Source organism: Rhamphochromis sp. 'chilingali' (genome assembly GCF_963969265.1).
Source record: "Rhamphochromis sp. 'chilingali' genome assembly, chromosome: 2".
Taxonomy (NCBI): Eukaryota; Metazoa; Chordata; class Actinopteri; order Cichliformes; family Cichlidae; genus Rhamphochromis; species Rhamphochromis sp. 'chilingali'.
In genome coordinates, this window is record NC_137930.1 from 24,443,478 (window position 1) to 24,465,991 (window position 22,514).

General features: G+C 40.3%; 2 protein-coding genes across 6 annotated transcripts in view; both read right to left on the minus strand.

The window, feature by feature from the left end:
* wdr70 (WD repeat domain 70) overlaps positions 1 to 15,542 on the minus strand; it is a 44,173-nt gene extending 28,631 nt beyond the window's left edge. Inside the window, exons 1-9 of the mRNA XM_080875432.1 lie at positions 15,478 to 15,542; positions 14,263 to 14,322; positions 14,064 to 14,147; positions 13,879 to 13,978; positions 13,524 to 13,743; positions 12,316 to 12,375; positions 11,706 to 11,839; positions 9,791 to 9,944; positions 4,729 to 4,805 (exon numbers count right to left, since the gene is read on the minus strand). Of these exons, the coding sequence (XP_080731558.1) occupies positions 4,729 to 4,805; positions 9,791 to 9,944; positions 11,706 to 11,839; positions 12,316 to 12,375; positions 13,524 to 13,743; positions 13,879 to 13,978; positions 14,064 to 14,147; positions 14,263 to 14,322; positions 15,478 to 15,502 (914 nt within the window). The 5' untranslated portion in view covers positions 15,503 to 15,542. The remainder of the gene's footprint in view (positions 1 to 4,728; positions 4,806 to 9,790; positions 9,945 to 11,705; positions 11,840 to 12,315; positions 12,376 to 13,523; positions 13,744 to 13,878; positions 13,979 to 14,063; positions 14,148 to 14,262; positions 14,323 to 15,477) is intronic.
* Positions 1 to 22,514, minus strand: part of cplane1 (ciliogenesis and planar polarity effector 1) — a 171,710-nt gene that overhangs the window by 133,522 nt on the left and 15,674 nt on the right. For 3 of the 5 annotated variants that reach the window (XM_080907465.1, XM_080907464.1, XM_080907467.1), the window contains 13 exons: positions 22,419 to 22,504; positions 21,851 to 22,058; positions 21,487 to 21,752; positions 21,260 to 21,359; positions 20,906 to 21,079; positions 20,579 to 20,621; positions 20,328 to 20,459; positions 20,066 to 20,240; positions 19,918 to 19,973; positions 19,672 to 19,839; positions 18,890 to 19,029; positions 18,519 to 18,775; positions 16,242 to 16,691 (listed from right to left, as the gene is read on the minus strand). In XM_080907465.1, the coding sequence (XP_080763591.1) occupies positions 16,545 to 16,691; positions 18,519 to 18,775; positions 18,890 to 19,029; positions 19,672 to 19,839; positions 19,918 to 19,973; positions 20,066 to 20,240; positions 20,328 to 20,459; positions 20,579 to 20,621; positions 20,906 to 21,079; positions 21,260 to 21,359; positions 21,487 to 21,752; positions 21,851 to 22,058; positions 22,419 to 22,504 (1,952 nt within the window). In that variant the 3' untranslated portion in view covers positions 16,242 to 16,544. Of the gene's footprint in view, positions 1 to 16,241; positions 16,692 to 18,518; positions 18,776 to 18,889; positions 19,030 to 19,671; positions 19,840 to 19,917; positions 19,974 to 20,065; positions 20,241 to 20,327; positions 20,460 to 20,578; positions 20,622 to 20,905; positions 21,080 to 21,259; positions 21,360 to 21,486; positions 21,753 to 21,850; positions 22,059 to 22,418; positions 22,505 to 22,514 lie in introns of those variants that run through there. The other 2 variants (XM_080907466.1, XM_080907468.1) reach the window with 2 other exon arrangements.

The window sequence follows — 22,514 nt, forward strand, 5'->3', positions numbered from 1 at the left end:
AGAAAGGAGGATTAGGAGGGAAGATGCTCAATCTTCCATCACAGCTAAAGAAGATAACAGAGGGATTTAGGAGGCATGCACACAATTGTACCCAAGCAATGAATCAAAAGGAGGAAGATTGTGGCCATTGTGGCACAGATGGGCTGTGGGTACAGTGACAGACTCATTCACAAAACTTCACAACATTTTCACAACATTGTTTCTGCTCAGTAGCAAGGCGGGTGAGACCATACACTACAAAAGGCAAAATGCCTAGAAAAATATCTCTTGAGCTTGAGTCAAGGCAGGTTTTCAGATTTAATCAAGCAAAGGTGTGATAAGTTGCGACCCAGTTTGCTGACAAAAGAAACAAACACTGTATTTCACAGCTCTCACAGTAAAAAACTAGAGGCTACTGTCAGTCAAAAATTCAGCCATGGCTATAAATTGAACAAAAAGGATTAATGCACTCCTTAAAGCTATGGTATGTGCATTCGTGGGCAGAATATGGAACACTTGCAATGTAAGGTGGGAAAGAGTTAGCTAGCAGATCATTACATGAAGGAACCTTTTAAAAACAAGCGCGTTCATGCTCACAGGTGTACACACGGGTGCTCACACACACAAACGACACCCTTTTTGGCTCCTACCACAAAGCACACTGTGTGCTGTCGATCTTACGTGCTGCACAATAATGTTTAATATTTAGTATTTACTGTTATATTCCCATATATCATCATGATGTTGTTTATTGTATTGCTCTCGTTTTCTTCTGCTTGTTTACTTTTTTCATTCTCAACAGGTGAAACTAAAAAAGTATCTATTGTTAGCTAGTGTTTTCTCTTCTGGTTTTTTTTTTTATCTCCATACAGGTGATCCAGGTGTTTTGTTTGTTTTTCTTTTTTTTCTTCCCCCCTTTCTCACCATCTCTTCTCCCCTCTATTTTTCTTTCCCTCCCTCTCTTTCTTTCATTCTTTCTCCCTGTCCTATCCCCCAGTCATGTCTGTCCCGTCTTTAAAAAGCGAAAATAAAATAAATACATAATTATAATAAAGGTCAATCAAATGGACCAATATAGAAAGGCCATGATGATCCACTTGGTAAAGTAAATCCACTTGGCATCTTTCTTGGCCTTCAGACAACAATTCTGAAGGCTAAAGATCCAAACGGGACAGGCAAAAAAAAAAAAAAGGTGGGAAAGAGTTGGAGATGTGCTGGACTGTGGATGAACCCATCCAGTTCAGTGAATTGCCCCAACATGCTCACCCACACTTTGAGGAGTCATTCCTCATATGTCATCCATTTAACTCTCCTTTCCTTTAAAATTGAAAGTAAACTATTACCAAGGGCACTGATAAGCAACTGACTTGCTAATTCGTCAAGATCCGAGTGCTAGAGATGATCAATTAGCGCTCACAGCAGACAAAAGCAGAGAGAGGGAGAGACAGAAGTACGGCCTTACACAAAAGTACCATTCTCGCAAAACAAGATGAATTACTACCACAATTTATCCATGCGTTAAATCACAAATCTGCTTTATGTGACTTTGTGTTTGTCGATGCTCTCTAGTATGACACATTTCAAATCAAATGTTTAGTTTGAGCACATGACAAAGACAAACAATTTGTCAGCAGTAAAAGGCCCTGCCATGTTGTCCTCTGGGTCTCCTTGTATACAGCTACACATCCAAGTCCAGCTGCAGCCCTGACAGCAGGCCAGCGCGAAGGGAATCCCTGGCATTCAAACCTCCTGGAAACATTCCTCAAATTGTGTGTATTTGTGTGTACACATGCTCAAGTGTGCTTCAAGACTCGACAGAAGTAACATGTGGGCCCAATTAGAACGTCGCCATTTGTCCTGTCCTCTGTGCTCCACTGGCTGAAATTTCAGTCGCAAAAAAAGGAACATAACATGGATTTTTAACCTTCTCCTAGGCACTATAAAACTACGTACGTAAAGCCAAGAATCACCAATGTCCTATCCTTCAAAACAACAACACAAATCTTTCCAGTGTTATACTTGGTAAACTGTTTTATGCCATGTGGTTAGTTAAGTGTTAAAGATTTGGTGCATTAGAAGTTTTTAAAAAAGCTCCTAATATACACCAAGTCAGAGCTATATTTTAACTTTTTTACTACTTCAAGATCAGCCCTGCCAAAGAAATACTTCCACTGAGAGTTAACCCAGCAAGTATTGCTTTCACTTTCTTGGAAATAAAATCTGTGGCTTTCAAACATTCACCAAAGACTCAGACGCAGTTAAAGTTGCTTCATACTTGTGCGGTTTGTTCCTTAGGATCAAACATGAATACTGTTGGAAAACACTGTTTCATTTTACAACTGCACGCTCTCAAACAGAATGACAGAAGAAGGTGAAATGTTGACACACACAGCGCAACACTTTTCACTGACTGACTCGATTCGCACAGTTCTACTGAAGCCCTATTCAAGCCACAGTTTCTGAGAACACCCTGCTGCTATATTATCAGTACTTCCCTCTCATCCACTTCCTCCCAGGAGGGGAAAAAAAAGTATGGGTTAATGAAATCATTCAAGGCGCTGGGAGGTAGCCCTTAATGAATGAGATTCCACACTACTGGGGGATCTTTAATTAAGAAGCTGGGCGGTCCAGTGATCATGCTTAATAACCTATTCAAGTAAACACAACAAAGAGCCTCTAACTAGGCAGAAAGACCTGGAAAAGCCTGGATGTTGGTCTAATATTGAAGCAGACAGACAGCAGCTGACAGCCTCTCATACTACTGGCCAACTGCTGGCCCATTCTCAAGACGTCCACTGACTACCGCCTGGCCCCTGTGCAGAATCCATACTTATTCACTAAAGTGAATGGAGTGGATGGTGAGACAAAGAAAAGGAGGAAGACTGTCCTTAATAACTGAAGCATTAATAATCCATGATGAAAAGCATAGTTGTCTATAAGGTTTCAGTGATGGTACTGTGTGTTTCACACCTTCATGGCAACAGAACAGTCTCATTAATGTAGAAAGATCCATAGACAGTTAGATCCTCGACAAACCACCTGTGATGTTGTAAATCACTGAGTAAACCCACATAAATTAAAAGTGAGCAAACGAAAGGAACTAATATGAAGGGACAGCCTTCCAAATTATTATAGCCTGAGTCAAGCAAAAAACCCCACAAATATATATTATTAATATTTACCTTATTGTGGCAACTGTAGTTTAAGCAACTTATCACACATATCGCAATTTTAAGCATTCTTCTGCAAACCTTGTGTGCTTAAAGTTATCTGTTTAGGACTTGTAGTAACATGCAGTTTGCTCCAAAGCAACAAAAAGGAATTTTTGATTGAAAACATTGTAGGTTCAGGGACAGTGTGTCCACCAATAAAGTGAAATTCTGCACCAAGTTGCAAAGCACATTACCAACACAATAAGGTGGGAAAATGTAACCAGGAACAACCTCCTCCACCTGTAAATCAACATAGCCACCCCCCCCCCCCCCCCCCCCCCCCTTTTCTGTCTTTGCCACATCTCTGAGACTCAGCTTGCCACACCGACTGGGTCTGCTGCTGTGAACCTCTCCCGCATGCAGCCCCTCTGCCTATGAATGGCTCCCTGTGCGCTCCTCTCTGCTGCTCTCCTGTTAGCTGGCCAGGAGAAACACCCAATGCTAACGTGCCAGGGGAGGATTTCCAGAGCCTCAATGAGAGCTAATTAAACCAACCTCCACATCCGGGGGAGCAGTAACACTGGTAAACACTGGGCTGCGGGCTGCCCGCAAAGTCGGGCCCTTGTTTCTCCTTAATGATGATAGCCCTAGGTGTCTCTACTGCTGTCTGTCACACTCTCTTAGACTCATCAATGTGCTATAGCTTAGTCATACTCTTTGCCTTACAAATGTTCCCGCACACCTATACACAGGACAAAGAATTACAGCTTCTACAGGTTTAGTGCTGATTTAAGGATGTCGCTGACTGTTAAAACTCTGCGGTCTGAAGCAAACAATATAAATATCTGTGTATGACAGCGGTTGATCTGGTCTAAATCACTGCATACAAATAAAGGGCTCCATTTGGACAACATCCAGTATAAATATGCCATGTGCAAACACACAGCTATGAGGCCATGCTACAATCTTCAGAGGCATAGTCTGGATTAGAGGACTCCCTGCTGGTGACGGAGGGGATGAGAGCGAAGAAAAGTCTGTTCGGTGAGAGCATTACTTTGAAAATCCGACAGTAAGAATTACTAAATATAATGCTGGACATTAATTTTGTATCAAAGAGGTGTGGCCTATGTATGATGGGTGTCACTGTGCTATCAGCAGTGCTCTGAAGATGAGAAAGGGTATTTCTCACTGACTGCATACTCTTCAATGTCCTGGGGGACTTTCTCAATGATTATTACTATAAATGGCACAAGCTGGTTTGTAAAACAGAGACTCCTTGTTATGCCTGTAAATGAAGTGTACAGGAAAGTAACCAGTTATTGTTTAGAAAGACCAGAGGCTTGTTTTCATTTAAAGAGATAAAATCAGCCAAGATCAAAACTCACTATACAAAATACACATGCTTGGTGAGTCACAAAGAGATTAGGCCCATCTAAAAGCCATTTCTGTTTTCTCCTCCCTGAAAATCAAGACGGCTCACTGTGAAGCTTAACAACTGGATGCACAACATGTGCAATGTAACAGCGCGAGAAAGACAACGGGGGCGTGGAGGCTTCTGCCTTTAACTCAAAGCTTACAATGCTTGGTTAAAACTTACCCATCATTGGAGCAGGTCATGAACTCTTCTTTAATCTTGGGATGCCAGCACCCACAATTAAGCATAGCTGTGTGGCCCTGAGAAAAAAAAGAGCATAAAGTGAAAATAAACAAATGCACACTTTTAACAAGCACTAAAATGACCCAATATCCTGTGGCTGGCTTCCAGTGGCTTTATTTATTTTGGATCCAGTGCACAGCAGATATTGAGTTTCCTTTTCTTCACAGCAGTTTTTAAACACTTTATATTCAAGGGCAAGCCACAGAAATAGTAGCTAGCATGTGCTGTTAGAAACTTGAAAGGAGATTAAGACATATTTCGTAATCGTGCGTACAAATAAAGAGTAAAGACAGCTGTTGTTTTTCCATTTTGGCAAAACTTGCAACACAAAAGGTCACCAGATAATTAATCCGATGGTGAATTTTCCAGCACTGTGCATTACAAATGTGAGTCCTTTATCCATATCCTTAATTAGGTTACACTGTAATACATTGACTTTAGATTAACGTTCGGATTTCCTCGACATAAGTCTCACTTTACAACTGTGCTAGTGAACTCAGAGGCCCTGGAACAGTGAGCTCTTTGCTCTTTGTAACTTCTACACATTTCCTCTGCTGGAGAGTCATGTGGAGAATTACTCATAACAAATAACTCCAAAGCAGTATAACCCAGAGAGAGGCCTCTCTGGCTGCCAGGTCAGAGTGGAACACTTCAGTGTGCTGCGAAGGGGCTTCAGACAAGACATACTGCTATTTGACAGGATGCTCAAGAAGCAGAGCCTTGCATGAGCAGAAGCTGACCAAATGGCATTGGTATGTGTGGATCAGGAAGAGGGCCTGTCTGTTCACTGTCAAATACTTTAACAACACACCATATTAATAACTGATTAAGAATAATTGCATATGACCTGCTGTTTTATGACTAAAAAGAACTACAAATTGCTAAGCTGTTAAATTTTATGGTAAAATATGCACTCGCTATATGATCAGGAAAGTACAAATGGTCCGTGAAGCCCCTCACTAATTCCCTCCTCTGTGCAAAAACAGCAACCTTCAAAACAGCTTTGCATGAGTGTGAAAAAGGCACTAGCTTCCTTTAAAAAAATCAGATTCATCCTTCTCCAAGTGTTCAAAGCATAATGCATCACTGAAAACAATGTCTTTTTTTTTTTTTTTTAAATTAGCGCAAATGTCATCCCAGAAGTAAAAGACAACTTTTCATGTAAAGGAAAAAAAATCTGCTTTTTCACAGGGTTTAATGGGATACCTTAGTGTCATGCAAGAAGCTCTCACCTGCAAGGCGTAGGGTCTGTGGTTACTCAAGTATGGGTAAGGTAATATTTTCAAGCAGGTAACTGGAGAAGAACTTACCACTGGCATTGAGAGTTAGGACAATAATCTCAAACTCATCTACAGTGGCTTGCAGAAGTATTCGGCCCCCTTGAACTTTCCCACATTTTGTCACATTACAGCCACAAACAGGAATCAATTTTATTGGAATTCCACGTGAAAGACCAACACAAAGCGGTGTACACGTGAGAAGTGGAACGAAAATCATACATGATTCCAAACATTTGTTACAAATAAATAACTGCAAAGTGGGGTGTGTGTAATTATTCAGCCCCCTTTGGTCTGAGTGCAGTCAGTTGCCCATAGACATTGCCTGACGAGTGCTAATGACTAAATAGAGTGCACGTGTGTAATCTAATGTCAGTACAAACAGCTGCTCTGAACACACCATCCCCACTGTCAAATATGGTGGTGGCAGCATCATGCTCTGGGGGTGCTTCTCTTCAGCAGGGACAGGGAAGCTGGTCAGAGTTGATGGGAAGATGGATGGAGCCAAATACAGGGCAATCTTGGAAGAAAACCTCTTGGAATCTGCAAAAGACTTGAGACTGGGGCGGAGGTTCACCTTCCAGCAGGACAACGACCCTAAACATAAAGCCAGGGCAATAATGGAATGGTTTAAAACAAAACATATCCATGTTTTCAACGGGCCAGTCAAAGTCCAGATCTAAATCCAATCGAATTTCTGTGGCAAGATCTGAAAACTGCTGTTCACAAACGCTGTCCATCTAATCTGACTGAGCTGGAGCTGTTTTGCAAAGAAGAATGGGCAAGGATTTCAGTCTCTATGTGCAAAGCTGGTAGAGACATACCCTAAAAGACTGGCAGCTGTAATTGCAGCAAAAGGTGGTTCTACAAAGTATCGACTCAGGGAGCTGAATAATTACGCACAATCCAGTTACCAAGTAAATGAACGCATCTCTTAGGACTTTAAGGTTTCTCCTTAAATTAGAAAAGAAAAATGCAATTCTTTTAATTTAATGAAACATTTTTTCCTAATTCTGGTGTAATCATCAGAAAGCAATGGAAAATTACTCTTCTCCAGTAACTGCATTATGCTTCTCAGGTTCACAACAACAACTTGCGAAAGACTAAAAAACAGCAGATATCGATAACAAAAGTAAGCGCAAAGAATTATAATGACAAACAGACAAGAACGGATGGGCAAGCCCAGTTTTTTATTATCACAATTTCCTTAGGCCAGAAAAGTGTCTGTGTTAGCGTTTACATTTGGGAATACTGAAAGAATAAGAAGAATAGTTTGTGCAAAAATTGGAACTAGTACGAAAATTATTTTCACCTGCTGATGGAAATTTGTCTTGTCTATAGTATTTATTCAGAGAAGTATCACTGACAGCAATACATATTCAGGGAGACAGAAGCAATACCATGTGATCATACTGCATGTACATACAGTGCAGGCCTGCGTGTGACAAATCTCTGCACACAGTGGGGTTAGTTAGGAAGGAAATTAGTTTTTGTCAACAGAGACAGAATAAAAGCAAGGACTTAATTATCACATAAGACACAGCTAATTGACTGGGACACCGTCACCCGTCCAAAACGCATTTTCACTGAACCAAACTCCCCCATCAGCACCAGATGTGACCGTGCAGGACAAGAATGTAGGACATCAAGGAAAACACTATTTGCGATCAATGGGCCTTCACTTCAAGTAATTCATATGGGTGGTATAAACCATGTCTAAATGCAGTGCAGCAGGCACAGATGCTCATTGACTACCAATATGGCCTTTCTTAAACACAATAAAATCCAAACATGGACACTCAATTAGGATCCTTCTTTGTAGATTCAGGTATATGCAAGAAATGAACCGCGACAGTCCCGAAAGCATGTGTTCCTCTCTTCCTGAGTGCCGCTGGCTTCTCACACAGCACACACATCGTTATCCCCACATACAAAAACAAAACCAACTACACATTGCTACCATTATGCACTGGCAGGGTCAACCCACAGCGCAGAAGAACAGATCGTCCGCTGCATGTTTGGAATTAGCAGTGAATCCTGGGTAGACCGCAGTTGCTATCCGGTTGTTCAGTGATGACGCGACGAATCCTACTTCCGGGTCTAAAGTAGTCTGCGTTTAATATGGCTTTTGTGTTGTTAACATGTTTAATGTTATGTATTTTCTTCTATTTGATCTCAAAAAGCTCCTAAAACAGTCAGTGATCACTGTTGACCTCCCTCGGCTTTTATTACCGCTAATCATTTATTTAAGCTCAGTTTTTAAAACCTTACGATGTAACTACAGCCCAGCCCATGCAGCAGTATATGAATGACTAACCTCGTATTGTGGATGGATTATCTCAGTTGTTCTCCTGGCTGAAGTTTGGTCCTTTTACAGCATCCTGCCATGCGATTACATTTGTTCCTGACCACCGAGAACACTCACATTAACTTTTATCGAGTGGAAAAAAAGTTAGCTTGTTTATATTATGCTAACATAGCTGTGTCGCTAGCGGTCACGTAGCACATCATTATATACCAGCTAGCCCAACTTCAGTAACCCTACAAACGTCACTGCTGTTTAGTTTTCTGTCTTCATTTATGCTGGAAGTGATAGCAGAGCTGTACGTTTTAATTTGTTTCCAAAACCCCGCAGTCAGGACATGCTATATTGTATTTAGATAGAAGCTAGCGAGCTAACTCCCTGCTAACTTCTAACTCCGTTAAATGTCATAAATTCCGTTTTCATGGATGCCTGGATGTTAAACTCAATTGTTACACCTGGGAGAGCAGAACGCTGATCATTTTATTAAAGATGAAAGACTTTAGACAGTTTTTCAACTCTCAGTAATCCCATAGTGATCGTTTGATATATGGACCTGCAGCGGAGTTTAGACCCAGACACGGCTAGTGACGTCAGACTGAACAACCGGATAGAAATGAAAACACGAATACCTGCAACATTCTAGAGTATTACAACTTGTACCATATTTTTTTAATAAGATTTTACTATGATTAGGTGTGATTTTACTCTCCGAGATAAATGCTGAAATCTCAGAATACTTCGGCATCACAAAAGTTGGAAGTTGGAGTAGAAAATATGGGCTGTTAGATGATCAGTCACATCTGCAGTATTACAATCTGGCTTCAAAGAGAAAATCAAGGGGGCAGTGAAATGATAGCAAAATGTATCGTAAACATCTATAATAATAACCAGACTGACACAGTGATTCTGCATGCTTACAAAATGCGATAAAACAACAGACAGGGAGTTGTTTTTCTTCATTATCGGGGTGTGATGAAGACTTTTTAGTGGATACATGTAGGTCGCTTGCTCCAACTATTTTATAATTTTATCATGTCTATTAAATATTTTTATAATTCTAACCAAGAGAGTGCCTCAGGAAATCTCTTGGTTAGACTTGCACTTGTTGAGTTGTTTCGCCGTACTGATGAGCACCTGTTTTATGTCATTTACAGAGCCACGCAGCACTTTCTTTTTATTTATATTTTCTGAAGAACAAATTTTTCATGACTCAGATTAAAGCAGATGTGGAAACTGTAACAATGGAGTTACTTTTTGGCATAACGTGTGGCGTTTGACTGCAGTGAGCGATTATTACTGACATTTCTAGTAAACTTGTGTGTTCTTGGCTTCATTGCCACTCGTCTGATCCTCTTAGAGCGCATTGTTATTGTTTCGTTAGATTTTATTGTAGAAACTGACAGTCAGCAGTTTGGCATACCTTTGTGTTAGCCATATCCACAATGTACTGGTCTCCTTTCACACACTCCATGACACTGAAGCCATCACGGTCCAACACCTTGGCCTGTGCATTGCCCGAAACCACCAACATGACATCACCGGTGATGCTGTACTGCAGGGCCTTGATCTGATGGCTGAGGAGACACAAAAACAGCACAACAAAGACTGCTTCACTAAAACATTGTTATATAAGCTTTTAATTCTTCACTTTTTCAGGCACAAATAAACACCAGATAATTGCAACTATACGACCAAAACATCTCAACATCTGATGTACCTGATTATTTGTATGACTGGCCTACAACAATAAACAAAGACACCCAACTATAACAACAGCAGAATATTTCTAATAAAGTGTTTTTAAAGCATAAAAAAACAAAGCTTTCACAGAGAAAATTATCCACTGATAAAAACTGATGTTTTAAAAATAGGGGCAGGGTGCTGACATTGCGAGGTTAATGTGCAAATGCTTATTAGTCTGGAACCTCTCAGTTCTGCTTGGAGCATTATCAAAGGGCAAACCCTACAAACAGTTAGAGCAAAGCGAAGCAAGAGGTAGCAATCAGCACTGGAAAAATGTAAACATACTACGGTATTCACTAAAAATAACCCACCCCGTTTTAGATAACCGCTTCTGATTGGTCGAGCAAGGGCAAGACCAGGTGGAAATCTGTTTGAATGTGAGATCAGCTGCTTTCTGTCAGAGCAAATGAAACATGAGCCCTCAGATTCATCCAGTTCCCAGGCCGAGGAAGCTTCAACAACTTTCTATATGAAGCCCGGCTTGTTAGTAAACCAAACAGACTCCTAGATCACACTGTAATCAAATTAAATGTAGCGTTAATAAGGGGAAACCTGCTCCAGCTCAGCCCACTGCTTCCCAAAAGCAAAAAAGAATTTGATCTTTGATGATGGCTTTAGTTAAACACGGAGTAAACACACATGCAAACACACAAACAGACACATATCTTAACCATCTGTTCTCAAAAGGCTCATTTTGCATGAAAACAGAGGATGTCGCAGAGTTAGCATGAGGTTTGGTGATGTGTGTGTGTGTGTGTTTGTGAAAGTGTATACACTCTGGCACATGGAAATGCAGTCAGTGTAGTGGATGTTTACATGAAATTAATTATTGAACACGTGTCAAGGAGGTGTGTTGCTGTTCTCAGTACCACTCGCAAGGCTGCAGAGATCTGAAGGCCTGCAGAGCCTGGTCCATCCCGAAAGCATGTGTTCCTCTCTTCCTGAGTGCCGCTGGCTTCTCACACAGCACACACATCGTTATCCCCACATACAAAAACAAAACCAACTACACATTGCTACCATTATGCACTGGCAGGGTCAACCCACAGCGCAGAAGAACAGATCGTCCGCTGCATGTTTGGAATTAGCAGTGAATCCTGGGTAGACCGCAGTTGCTATAGAAATTAAAACACGAATACCTGCAACATTCTAGAGTATTACAACTTGTACCATATTTTTTTAATAAGATTTTACTATGATTAGGTGTGATTTTACTCTCCGAGATAAATGCTGAAATCTCAGAATACTTCGGCATCACAAAAGTTGGAAGTTGGAGTAGAAAATATGGGCCCACTGCTTCCCAAAAGCAAAAAAGAATTTGATCTTTGATGATGGCTTTAGTTAAACACGGAGTAAACACACATGCAAACACACAAACAGACACATATCTTAACCATCTGTTCTCAAAAGGCTCATTTTGCATGAAAACAGAGGATGTCGCAGAGTTAGCATGAGGTTTGGTGATGTGTGTGTGTGTGTGTTTGTGAAAGTGTATACACTCTGGCACATGGAAATGCAGTCAGTGTAGTGGATGTTTACATGAAATTAATTATTGAACACGTGTCAAGGAGGTGTGTTGCTGTTCTCAGTACCACTCGCAAGGCTGCAGAGATCTGAAGGCCTGCAGAGCCTGGTCCATCCCAGCAAAATCCCAGAATCGAACATCATAATCATATCCACCAGACACCAGGCGGGCTCCAGAGGGGTCCAAGCCAAGAGCCGACACCTGAGGAAGCAGTTTGAAAACCAAGAGACAACTTATGAGCCTGTACAACTCAGAAAGCAAGCCGCTGCTGATTACTAGTTATAACACTAGAAATCTTTAACAATACAGTCATGTTGGCTTTGTTAAAAGGCACAGAAATAAATACAACCCAAATATTTTAAGTTTATTCTTCAATAATTTAGAACTAAACTGTTTAAAAACTGAAAAAGTGCTAGATCTGGATACCAGACTAAACAAAAGCAGAAAAGTAACAGCCTCACAGCTGCTCTTTTGGCTAAAATCAGTGAGATAAATGTTAACTGAAAATCCAATGAGAGGCCTCCGAAACCAGATGTTTGTGTGTGTGTGCGTAATATAAGCAAAAGTTGTACTGTTTACAAGCTTGTGATAAAAATAGAATTTTATTCAATGTCAACTGAGAATAGAGTTGTCACCAGCTCTAATTACTGGCTGGGTGTTAGAGGCGAAAGCCTTACCGTTTTAGTGCCATGCTGCAGCGTGATCTCATGAGTGTCTGGAATTTTTTTCACTGGATTCTGGGACAGAAAGTTGACATGAACGTGAGGAAAAGGCAAAACAACACAAGTCTATATTATGTCAATTGATCAAAGTGCAGCAATATGTATGATATTTTTACATTAACAGGTTGTGAGTCTAAGACATTTAACGACAGAAGTCATATTTGTGAATGGTTGGAATCTGACATATTGTGTAGATAGTACTTTCCTGTAAAAAGCAATACACACATTCTAAAAATCCTTCTAATTAAAAATTCAGATATTTTAGGTGTCATTGTCCTTTTGGTAATGTAAAGAAAACAAATGAAAAAAGCACAACTAAGAAAATAGGCAAAAAGTTCACCTTTTATCGTGTACAGTGCAAAACTAACAATGTTAATCTTTTCTCCTGCTGCCATCTTGTGGTTGGATTTTTTTTTAAAACCTCAAACACAGAACACAATGTTGGTTTTATATGTCGAGATTGTGATCTGTCACAGTAGGAAAATCACACTATAAATTGGCTCATAGTGAAAAGAGCTTTGAGTGGTCAGTATCAATGTAAAAGCACTGTGGAAAAAGCCAGTCCATTCCATTCTTCAGTATCTGGGTCCTGTAACTGTGCATGCTATTTCACCGTTCAAATAGCTATTCATTGTTTATTTTTATTTACTTTTATTACCCTGCAATGATAATAAAATAGTTCTTTTAGCGACACAGAGACGAGGTTAAGGGAATGTAACCAACGCGGAAATCCAAAAATTCAGCAGCTCATAGCCTAGTGGCAATTGTGCCACGTATAAGGAGAGAGCTGATTGGCTGAAAAGTTATCTTGTACAGGAAGAGAAACAACAGCAGAGTTCACACCAAAGAGGAAGAGCAGCTTAAAAAAAATCAACATCTTCATAGTTTTTAACTCTTGGATAATTCATGGCAAGCTAAATAATGCAGAGCGCATGCACAAAGAAGGGTAACTCACAGTACACAGCTACAACATGGATCTGCAAAGCGCTGTATAACACTTATAGACTACTAACATACCACCATGGCCCAACATTTACTGAGAAAATCTTGTTTTCTTAATGAGCAAGAAGAAAGTCAACACTTTAGACAGACTAAGTGTAATCAGATATATGTAGTATGCTGTAATTCACAGCCTACTAAGAGATTGTATAATTCAGACATACATCATCGTCGTCATCTTGTGCCTCTCCTTCTTCATCATCGTCATCATCACTGTGAGCCGTGCTGCCTGTGTAACCTGGTGGAAGAGGTGGCCCTACGTGCTCATCATCATCATCATCGCCCTGCTGAGCTGCATGCTGAGGAGGCACCGGTGGCCCGATAAGCTCTGAGTCTGAATCAGAATCTGAGCCACTGTCACTGCTGCTGTCGCTCTTCTGGACTCTAAAAATGATAAAAAATAAATAAATGAGCTTTGTCAGACAAAGCAAAACATATTGTACACTTAAGTAGACAAATTGGAAGCCAGAACAGATGTAACAGTCAGTTAAGGATAAAACCTCATAAATGCCTCCCTACCTGGAAGAAGCAGCTTTTCCTCTCTGACTCTGGACTGACGGTTTGACTGACTTGGAGCTCTCCCCCTCCTCCTCCATTTCTATCTCCTTCTGCCGCTCCTCTAAGGACGCAATGATTCCAAATGCAATTAAACTCATCATGACTCCTAAGCAGGGTTATCACATTGCCAGTGATGAAACACTTACCTATCACACGCTGACTCCTCTCGATGGCTGTTCGCCGGGTCTGCTCAAAAATGGCATCAAGATCAAATGTGCGGGCTTTCTTACCTGGAAGATAAAAATAAAACTCGATGTATGACTGCAACAACTCAAATTGTCACTTTATCAGAGAATACTTTTTTTACGTTTATATTTTCTGACAAGTGTGCTGGACTACACATACCAAACCCAGAGAATCCCATGACAGATGCAATGTCTCCATCGTCACTCGTCTTGCCTGTTGCTGTAAAAGAGGTCAGTGCCTTGTTTACAGTGTTAGACTCCATAGTGACAATTTCCTTTTCAGATCACTTCAGAATGCTTAAAAATGAAAAGTAATTCAATTTGGGAGGGTTTCTGTTTTCCTCTGTAGAGCAAAGAACAGCTTCAACATCACGTGTTTCAGTGAGATTAGGCAGACCAGGAAAAATACTGGGGTTACACAGACCTCCCAATTAGTAGACTCCACAACTAACTCCTGAGCCACTGTTCCTGTAGGTGTAATGTCCAGGTAACCCAGTGGTTTTATCCATATAGTGCATCAACCATTATATGGCTATGAAAGACATATATGTTGAGAGAGCATCTCTAACTCTATTGTTTATGCTTTGTTTAATACTCCACACTAGCAGCGTACACACGGATGAACAGAGGTATCCTCCTATGTCTACTCTGAATGTTCCAGTAATGTACAGTATTTCAATCAATAACCCCATCCTTTCCCTTTTCATTTATCATGATGTAAGACATGTAAACAATGTCAGTTCATATGCCAATATCCCTTAAAATCTGTCCCATTATTAAAGACTGGTTAAGGTACAATTATTTTATGTAAATTGGGACATAACTCTACATAAACTACGGACTATGGGGCTGTGAAAGCTAGCAAGCAAATAATCATGTACAAGAAATACTGATACCGACACAACAACCAATTTCCATATTGGCATGGAATTCATTCCGGGATTTATATGTAGGCTTCCGATAAGTGTGTTTAATCCACTTCAAATGCAATACAATATGAAAATACGTATGCTGTCCTCATTCCAGCTTACACAAAAAGATTTACAACTAGCAGTAGCTGTTCGTTTTTCCCCTTTTAAAGGGTAATAAGGATAAGATCAAAAGGGATAAAATGGGGGTAAATAAATGTGTGAACGTTGACAACAACTCGGCGTTTCAAATTATGCTATGGGAAACAGATCTCACATTATAGAAAACATTAGTTAAGCTAACAAATAAGCTAACAAAAAGAGCAACGTTGTCCATTTCTTCACATGTTGTGTTACTAAATTAATTTCACTAAGAACTCAGGACAGAGTTTATTGTAAGTGGTCATTCATGTTTAAAATTAACATAATGTCCGGCTTACAGATAGACAAAGGCAAAAAGTTCCTACCTTCATCTCCTCTTTTGGAATCCATGTTTTCAAATACGAACGTTACCTTTGACCTCCGGACGTTCTCGTTGTACGTCTGCTGTGCGGCTCGCAGCGCCGCTGCTGGTGTGCTTCGGTATGACCTTGTTTTGATAAACCAATAAGTTGTCCAAGCCAATAACATATAAAGTAATAATATTTATCTCAGAACAAAGCATCGATGAAACAGAGGAGCTCACAATTCTTCTAATGTTCGAATTCATTGCAAACACTGGATTTATTTAGGGTGCATTTTTGTGGATCCATTGTAAAATAAGCTTTAGGAGAAGAAAGTCACCGCTTGTTAAAGGCTCATCTCACATTTGCTTTAAAAAAAATTTAAAAAACCTATGTTGATAATGCCCAACACTTTTGGGAAAATATTCTGTGGACTAATGAGACAAAAGCTGAACTTTTTGAAGATTTAAGTCCTGTTGCATCTGAAATAAAAAAAAAACCCCACACCATTCATAAAAAGCTGCTTCAGGGCCTGGACGAAGCTGTAATTAGGAGACATGAAGGAGAATGTCTGGCCATTATTCATAGCCTGAAGCTCATGCTCACTTGGGTTATGCTGGACAGTGATCCGAAACACATAGCAAGTCCACCTCAAACAAAAAATGTCTGGAATCAAATCAGACTGAGATGCTTCAGCTTAAACAGGCCGTTCAAAAACCCTTCAAAATGGTTGAATTACAGAGGATCGCAGACATGAACATAACATTAGAAATGGAAGTTGAGCAAAGGAGAGAAGAACTGCCTCAAAATATTTATTATTAAGGAAGTGAAGTATGTACAAAAAAGTACAAATGTAGAAAGTTTTACACATACACAAAAATGACAAGCCTATTACGCTACAAAACTGATTACATCATATGTAATTTATTGTTTTATTATTATTATTTATTTATTATTTTCATCAGTTTAAAACACTTTGGATTTACAGTATATGTAATAGGTACATACAAATACAGCACATTTCATTTTTCCAGCAATATTTTAAGCTATTTAAGTATCTACGTGGACCATTTTTGCTTTCCTGGAGACACTCAGACTTCCTCTCCAGCCGCCATCCTCTCAATAGCTTCCCAGTCTATTTTGCTCAGGTTGCTGCTTCCACTCTCAGAGAGATTATCCAGCCAGTCCATCTCTGATCTGGAAGCATCACCATGCTCATCCAAAAGCCCTGCCAAAGCCTGAGAAAATATTCAATTAAAAATACATTTTAACACAAAACCACATCATCTGTTTTCCCTTTAGTTACAGTGGGGCAAAAAAGTATTTAGTCAGCCACCAATTGTGCACGTTCCCCCACTTAAAATGATGACAGAGGTCAGTAATTTGCACCAGAGGTACACTTCAACTGTGAGAGACAGAATGTGAAAAAAAATCCATGAATTCACATGGTAGGATTTGTAAAGAATTTATTCGTAAATCAGGGTGGAAAATAAGTATTTGGTCACCTCAAACAAGGAAAATCTCTGGCTCTCACAGACCTGTAACGTCTTCTGTAAGAAGCTTTTCTGTCCCCCACTCGTTACCTGTATGAATGGCACCTGTTTGAACTCATCATCTGTATAAAAGACACCTGTCCACAGCCTCAAACAGTCAGACTCCAAACTCCGCCATGGCCAAGACCAAAGAGCTTTCGAAGGACACCAGGAAAAGTATTGCAGACCTGCACCAGACTGGGAAGAGTGAATCTACAATAGGCAAGCAGCTTGGTGTGAAAAAAATCAACTGTGGGAGCAATCATCAGAAAATGGAAGACATACAAGACCACTGATAATCTCCCTCGATCTGGGGCTCCACGCAAGATCTCATCCCGTGGGGTCAAAATGATCATGAGAACGGTGAGCAAAGATCCCAGAACCACACGGGGGGACCTGGTGAATGACCTGCAGAGAGCTGGGACCAAAGTAACAAAGGTCACCATCAGTAACACACTACAACGGCAGGGAATCAAATCCCGCAGTGCCAGACGTGTTCCGCTGCTGAAGCCAGTGCATGTCCAGGCCCATCTGAAGTTTGCCAGAGAGCACATGGATGATACAGCAGAGGATTGGGAGAATGTCATGTGGTCAGATGAAACCAAAGTAGAACTTTTTGGTACAAACTCAACTCGTCGTGTTTGGAGGAAGAAGAATACTGAGTTGTATCCCAAGAACACCATACCTACTGTGAAGCATGGGGGTGGAAACATCATGCTATGGGGCTGTTTTTCTGCCAAGGGGACAGGACGACTGATCCGTGTTAAGGACAGAATGAATGGGGCCATGTATCGTGAGATTTTGAGCCAAAACCTCCTTCCATCAGTGAGAACTTTGAAGATGAAACGAGGCTGGGTCTTCCAACATGACAATGATCCAAAACACACCGCCCGGGCAACAAAGGAGTGGCTCCGTAAGAAGCATTTGAAAGTCCTGGAGTGGCCTAGCCAGTCTCCAGACCTCAACCCCATAGAAAATCTGTGGCGGGAGTTGAAAGTCCGTGTTGCTCGGCGACAGCCCCAAAACATCACTGCTCTCGAGAAGATCTGCATGGAGGAATGGGCCAAAATACCAGCTACTGTGTGTGCAAACCTGGTAAAGACCTATAGTAAACGTTTGACCTCTGTTATTGCCAACAAAGGTTATGTTACAAAGTATTGAGTTGTATTTTTGTTATTGACCAAATACTTATTTTCCACCCTGATTTACGAATAAATTCTTTACAAATCCTACCATGTGGATTCATGGATTTTTTTTTTTTCACATTCTGTCTCTCACAGTTGAAGTGTACCTCTGGTGCAAATTACTGACCTCTGTCATCATTTTAGGTGGGGGAACTTGCACAATCGGTGGCTGACTAAATACTTTTTTGCCCCACTGTACACAGAAACATTAAAATTGCTGTTTGGTTTGCTTAAACTAATTAGCAATTACAGTTTTTAATTCAAGCACTGAGTGATCATAAGAGTGACTCAGAGTTGATTTTCCATCTACAGCATCTGGAAAATAGGTGGCAAAAAGTGAGGTTCTTACTATGTTAGACTGCAACTCCTCCTGCAGCCTATCAAACCCTGATTGCTCCATCTCTTCTCGCTCTTTCGGCCTTGTCTGCTCCCTCAGGATCCCTGTTCTTACTGCAGTTCCTTCTGAAGAACTTCTGTTCACTTCCGTCTTTCTCTGGTACCAATCATGCTGTTCCTTACTGTGGTTCGCTGCAGGAAGTTTTCTTGGGCTCTTGAGCATACCACGTTTAGTCACTTGAGACAAGCGGTCCTTTGGCAAAAAGGTCGCTGAAACAAATAAATAAACAAATAAATAAAAATTAATCGCACAACCTAAACATTTTTCTTTTTTACAGTTTAAGCATCCATTTACTTTAATACCAATATATTTCATTACAGTACCTGGTCGGTGTAGTCCCAGTCTCCTGTGGTAATCGTCAGAAGGCCGTACCTGCACTTCAGCAAACTGTTGGCGAAGGCTGGCTGGGGTTTGTCCTGACTGGGGTTTCAGACTTCTTTTATTATTGATATCACTGTAAACTCTAGGACAGAGAAATCAACTCCATTACTGTATAAAGCCTCAATTCTTTTTTTGTTTATTTTTTAATACACCGTCTCTGTAGGTACACGTCTTGGATACTCTGCAAAAGTTCTGAATTCATTCTGTAACTAGAAAAAAGGCCACAAAAGGTAACTGTGCGCTCATCTCTTAATAAATGTCAAAACAACTAGAATAGCAGCTCTCACCGATAATTACACCAACTATTATTTCTGGATGAGGATGACAAATGCATTTCAGCTTTAATGCTGGTGACTGCTTATAGCTGAAACACAAGAGTTTGTTTTCAACAAAGTGTCTCTGAATATACGACAGAGGTAGTCGACAGCCCTGACCTCAACATCCTGGCACAAAGACACAGAAGCAAATGAGAGAACAACCTTGGTGCACTTCTATAGATGAACTATTAATGCACTCGTATGATGATAAATTCATGGCATCATAACAGAAGCAGCCTTATTCTACTTGGGCCTTGGACCTTCAGAAAATAAAGTCCATGGGTTCACATAGTTTTCCTCGTCACTGTATATAATCTTTAAAAAAAAGTTTACAAGGAATGTGTTCAACATTCTTATTATTCTTTAATGAGTCTGGTTCCCGGTCGAATTACTGTCACAGACGATACCTGTGAGTGCTGCCTGAGGGAGGAGCAAAGGAAGAGTGTGTGGCGGAGGCCACCTGAGGTCCTTCAGGCCTTGACGAGCTTAATGTGGATGCAGGAGAGGCAAGAAAGTCACTGACCAAAGAAAAAGCTTCATGGGTCCTCTTGTTGTACTGCTCAAGAAGCAGGGCCCTAATAAATCAAGAGAAATAGTTTTGCACAGGCAGACGCATTTCTTTAAGACAACGATTAAGTAAATAAAATACATACTTTTCTTTCTTCTCTCTGCTTCTCGAACTGGTCGTTCTATTTTTGGTTGCTGAATACTGAAGAGAACAAAAAAGTAACAAAGTGAATGGGATATTTCAAATACACAGCATGTGATAGAAACCCTAATGAAAAGGCGACTGAATCTCACCACTGCTGCTGAAGAAGAGAAAGGTTTGTGCTCCCTCTCTCTCAGGGTCTCTCTGTGTTTTTGATAAGCAGCCAGTCTTTCCCTCTGTCTTCTTCTCATCCACATCCTCAGCTCTCTTCTCTCATCCTCTGCATGATTCTGCGACATGGAGCTACTCTGCAGTTGGTCCTGCCTGCTGTGGGACATATTTAACAGCTCAGAGAAAAATCACACTTGTTTAAGTCACCATTTGAGCAGCACTCATTTTTAGTAGTCACTATACCTGCTACGGTGTGGAGTCTGTGAGGTGGACAAATCCAAGTCAGTCTGAGATAAATAGCCTTCTCTTATCAACTCGTCTAAGATTTCTGCTGTATCGGATAGCTCAGTCTGACCCAGATTCTCATCTGCTGATCTAGACATTGACAGGTAGAGGGCAGAATATTTTAATATTCAAGAGAAATGGGAAAAAAGGCGAGCAAATCAACAGCAGAAATGATAAGTTATAAGATCAGTATACCAACTTCAACTTACACGTGAGATATCCTGAATGTTTCATTTAACTGAGCTTCCATTCCTGTAGATAAAACATACAAGAATTATGACTTAAATAACCACGTATGCTAGTACAGTATGTCCTCCATCTATAAAGACAGATTCACAATCAGGTCAAATGGTACAGTAGTCCTCTATTAGAGAAAAATAAACATTATTATACCCAAGTTCAGCTCATTTTGGTGAGACAGAAACATAGAAACAAACAACAAGAGTGACAGCTAGTAAGTGTTATTATAAATCAGCCTGCTGTTAAATATATTTGTTGTCATTAGTGATGTTTTTTTAAATTAATTGCGCGATTACTTGGTGGGCTGTTTAGGTGGGACAGACCAGCTCTGTGACAGTGCGGAGAAGTGGAATAATGAAAAGAAGTTGTTCTTTCAGGACTGGAATCAAACACAAACTCCTCTTCTTGATTTTCATCATCTTCTTGGGATTCACTCAGTTCAGGTAAAATGTCCACATCAGGTGCCCATGCTGTTAGACAATATATAACTGATATCAGCATTTGAACAAAAACAGTGACGCACAATGTAATATCTTATATTTGAAATATATTACAAAAATAACGCTTTCATTATATACTGTAACAAATTTTTTGAGATGAACTAAAAATGCAGATGATTTCACTACAGATGAATACATTTTAGGAAGCACCTTTCTTAGGGACATTGAGTCTGACAGTTTTCTTTACTGCTGTGGTCGTCCTCACATAAGGGACCTTCTCTGGCTTGAGCTTTTCAATAGTGTTAACCAGCTACATGAAGACACAACAGAATAACCAAGAAATTACCTATAACATAAGCATGTCAGCTGTAGAATTCAATTTGTAAACTTTGGTGACATTAAAAATACAAGTAGTATAAGTACAAAACATTTTCTACCATCCCGGAGTTTGAGAAGTCCTTCTCCAAATGATCTGCAATGTTCTGTAGAGCAGCCAACTTGGAATCCAGCTCTGAGAGGCAAGAGGAGAACCTGACTATAGGAGTTGAAGAGGAGACACTGGGTGGTTCAGAGCTCTGGGTCTTTATAGCCTGAAGGATCTCAGAGTCAGACAAATCAACCGTCTCACTGTTTAGTGGAGTGTTTCTCTCGGAAACCCTGCTGGGTTCAATGTGGCTGACTGAAGGGGACTCCTCGGGAATATCTAAAGTATACAAAGATATTTGGAAGAATAGCAGTGGTGTGCTTTAACAGCGGCACAACAATTTTCAGTAGACGGAACTCTATAAAACTTATAAAGACCTGGTTGAGTCGTGGGTTTCAGGAGATTCTCTGGAATTGTGAATGACGGTTGCGGAACGGCACCGACATCATCACCCCTGATAACAGAGGTTGCAAGAACATGAAGCTGAGCAGATGTAGGTGAAGAAGGGTGGATGAATGGAAGATCCTGACGGTGCCTCCTTTCCTCTATATCTAAGACACTTATGAACTGGCGGCTGCCCACATCCTGAAAAAACAAACAAACAAACAAAAAAGATACTTTAAGCAACCTCCTGATGAAATATAATAAAAGGGGTAAAAGTGTGCATAAATCATATGAACTTAATACATTATAGTTACTGCATGAAAAGACCTGCATACTTTTATTTACAGGCGTTAAAAGAGCATCTATGCTAAATATATTCAGTGCATCCAGGTAATAACAGACCCTTTTTTCACAGCAGCTATTTTGACATAAAACAGCAGGTTAAACAATATACTGTTGTATTCAAATATAGCTGTACAATCCAAAAGCACAATTTACTGTAGCTAAAAATTGTAATGCTCCTTTATTTGGTGAATCCAGCATGTATTCCAAGGATCTTACCATAACTTTCTCTTCCTCCTGTCTTGGCTCCTTGGTGTTCTGAATAGTGACTTCACTGCACACCCGGAAATCCCCAGAATTTTGTGCTAGGTGGAG